The 1,983-nt window shown below is 46.1% G+C and overlaps 1 protein-coding gene across 1 annotated transcript; it reads left to right on the top strand.

Annotated features, from left to right (window-relative positions):
• The first annotated feature begins 323 nt into the window (after positions 1-323).
• LOC311240395 (transmembrane protein 238) lies at positions 324-1,600 on the top strand. The gene has a single exon (XM_084328982.1). It carries the CDS (start codon positions 374-376, stop codon positions 929-931), a length of 558 nt encoding a protein of 185 aa, XP_084185108.1. The 5' UTR covers positions 324-373; the 3' UTR covers positions 932-1,600.
• Positions 1,601-1,983: the final 383 nt, after the last annotated feature.

Consider the following 1,983-nt stretch of genomic DNA (forward strand, 5'->3'; position numbering starts at 1 on the left):
CACAGTTTTCCACTAATGCTGAACCAAAATGAATTCTATTGTGCTCTGTTTTATAGCCATGCTTTCATGTTTCTCTAATCATGAATGTGTGAAACTGTCCCACTCACTTAGTCTGGCCTGTGTTGTCAACACCGCAGCCTCGCGTCCCCTCTGCCCCGCCTCTCACCTGTCTGGCTACCATGCCACTCCTCTCTGCACCGCGACACTCACACCAGGTAGGACGCCTCACCTGTCTCACCTTACCTGTTCAAACAAACGGCCCTGAAATCCAACGCCACGTTCGAGTTCCACCAGGGAGAACGACCCGCAGATTACTTTTTAGAAAACCGAGATAAAATATAACGTCACTTTTAGTTTTGGGCCATATGGTGACATGGAGTCGACCTACCGGGGTCTGGGCCGCTGTGCGTGCGCTTTCTGGCTGGCCGTAGCCTGTGACATTTTCGGACTGCTTATTCTTCTCATTGGGGTGTTTGCTGATGTCTTTTTCTACGACTTTCTAATCTACGCCGGCGCCATCATCATTTTCCTCAGCCTCATTTGGTGGGTGTTCTGGTACACGGGTAACATCGAGGTGCCACCGGAGGAATTGGAGGATGATGTTGGATTGTTGAAAAAGGACAGGGGGGGCATCGCGGCGGTGGTGAGGCGATTTTCGAGCCGCGTGTCGAGCGGAATGAGGAGCTCACTGCGGCGGAACGGCGGGCCACCCCGTGGGCAGGCAGGCGCGAGCGCGCAGAGGACAGGCACCGGCTCGAGCGCGCAGAGGACAGGCACCGGCTCCAGTGCGCACGCGAGGGATGCCCAGCAACCGGAGAACCCACCTGTCGCTCTGGCGATGGCCGCGCACGAGGACGTGCACACCGTCTCTGCGGCAGTGGAGAGTGACATCCCCGTCCCTCACACGGCTACAGAGACCTCGCCTGTATGATTAGTCATATGCGTAAATGTTAGCCTACTGGCAATTAACTGCATCTCACTTACATCTAATCAATATATTAAAGATAACAACAACAACATCAATAATATAGTTATGAACATGTTATGCCTGACTTGTAGTTTTGACCTGTGTTTGTTTATTTCCTTTCGTATTCTACATAATTTGATCTAGTTTGACTAAATAAGGAAACAAGCCTTTCGTGTCTGGAGTAGAAAACGTTCTTATCGCTGATTAACCATTAACTATGGTGAACGCAGCTCACTTAAAGGCAGGTCCTGCCTGTTCAAACAATACAGAGATATCTGAGAGAGGCTGTGGCCCATATCAGCCATACCTAACTTAACTTTGAAACATTAAAAAGTATAGAAATCCTAGCTAAGATTGTCCCCTGATAGTGTAGACAACCCTAATGATTATCTTCCCCTTTTCCCAACAGAGGTCAACTTGTTCCCCATAGCACTGAATGGAGGAGGCCTTGTGTTGTGCCCCATTCTCCAATGTAAACTTACAGGCTGTCTTCACTAGACTCTTCTCTTCTCTTTGTTTTTGTGTAGCCTAAGCCTATTCCCTTTGAGGAGAACCTGTACTTGTATTTCCGTGTGTGTGTGAGCAATTTGTTCATACTGTAACTGAAAAAAAAACTGGAAAAAAACAAAAAAGAACCAGGGTTTGTTTTAAATATAGACTAGGTTAAATTATTTTTCAATAATAAAACAGTGCAGCACATTCATAGCTTTCCATTATTTAACCTTTTTCAACTGAATAATAATAACTAAAGTGGGGTCTGTGTAGGCTGTTCCTGTTTTTATCCTCTTTGTGCATAATTGATAGTACAACACTTTCATAAAATAATGTTTATTTCCCCCAGTTTGTTGGTTAATTGATGTTAGCTGTGAGAGAATATCATCATGGTGAACATTGCATGTACATTGACCCTGGACTCCACCTGTGGTGATAACAAGCCTCCACACCTATGCAACCTTTGAGACCTGAGGGTTTTACTGTGCTTTTATTTCCTCTACCGTTTAGCCCTGCTTTACGTA

This window comes from Notolepis coatsorum (assembly GCF_963971535.1).
Source record: "Notolepis coatsorum genome assembly, chromosome: 14".
Taxonomy (NCBI): domain Eukaryota; kingdom Metazoa; phylum Chordata; class Actinopteri; order Aulopiformes; family Paralepididae; genus Notolepis; species Notolepis coatsorum.

What these genes read in the sequence shown, in the direction of transcription:
- LOC311240395 (XM_084328982.1), top strand. Translation starts at nt 374, where the DNA reads ATGGAGTCGACCTACCGGGGTCTGGGCCGCTGTGCGTGCGCTTTCTGG.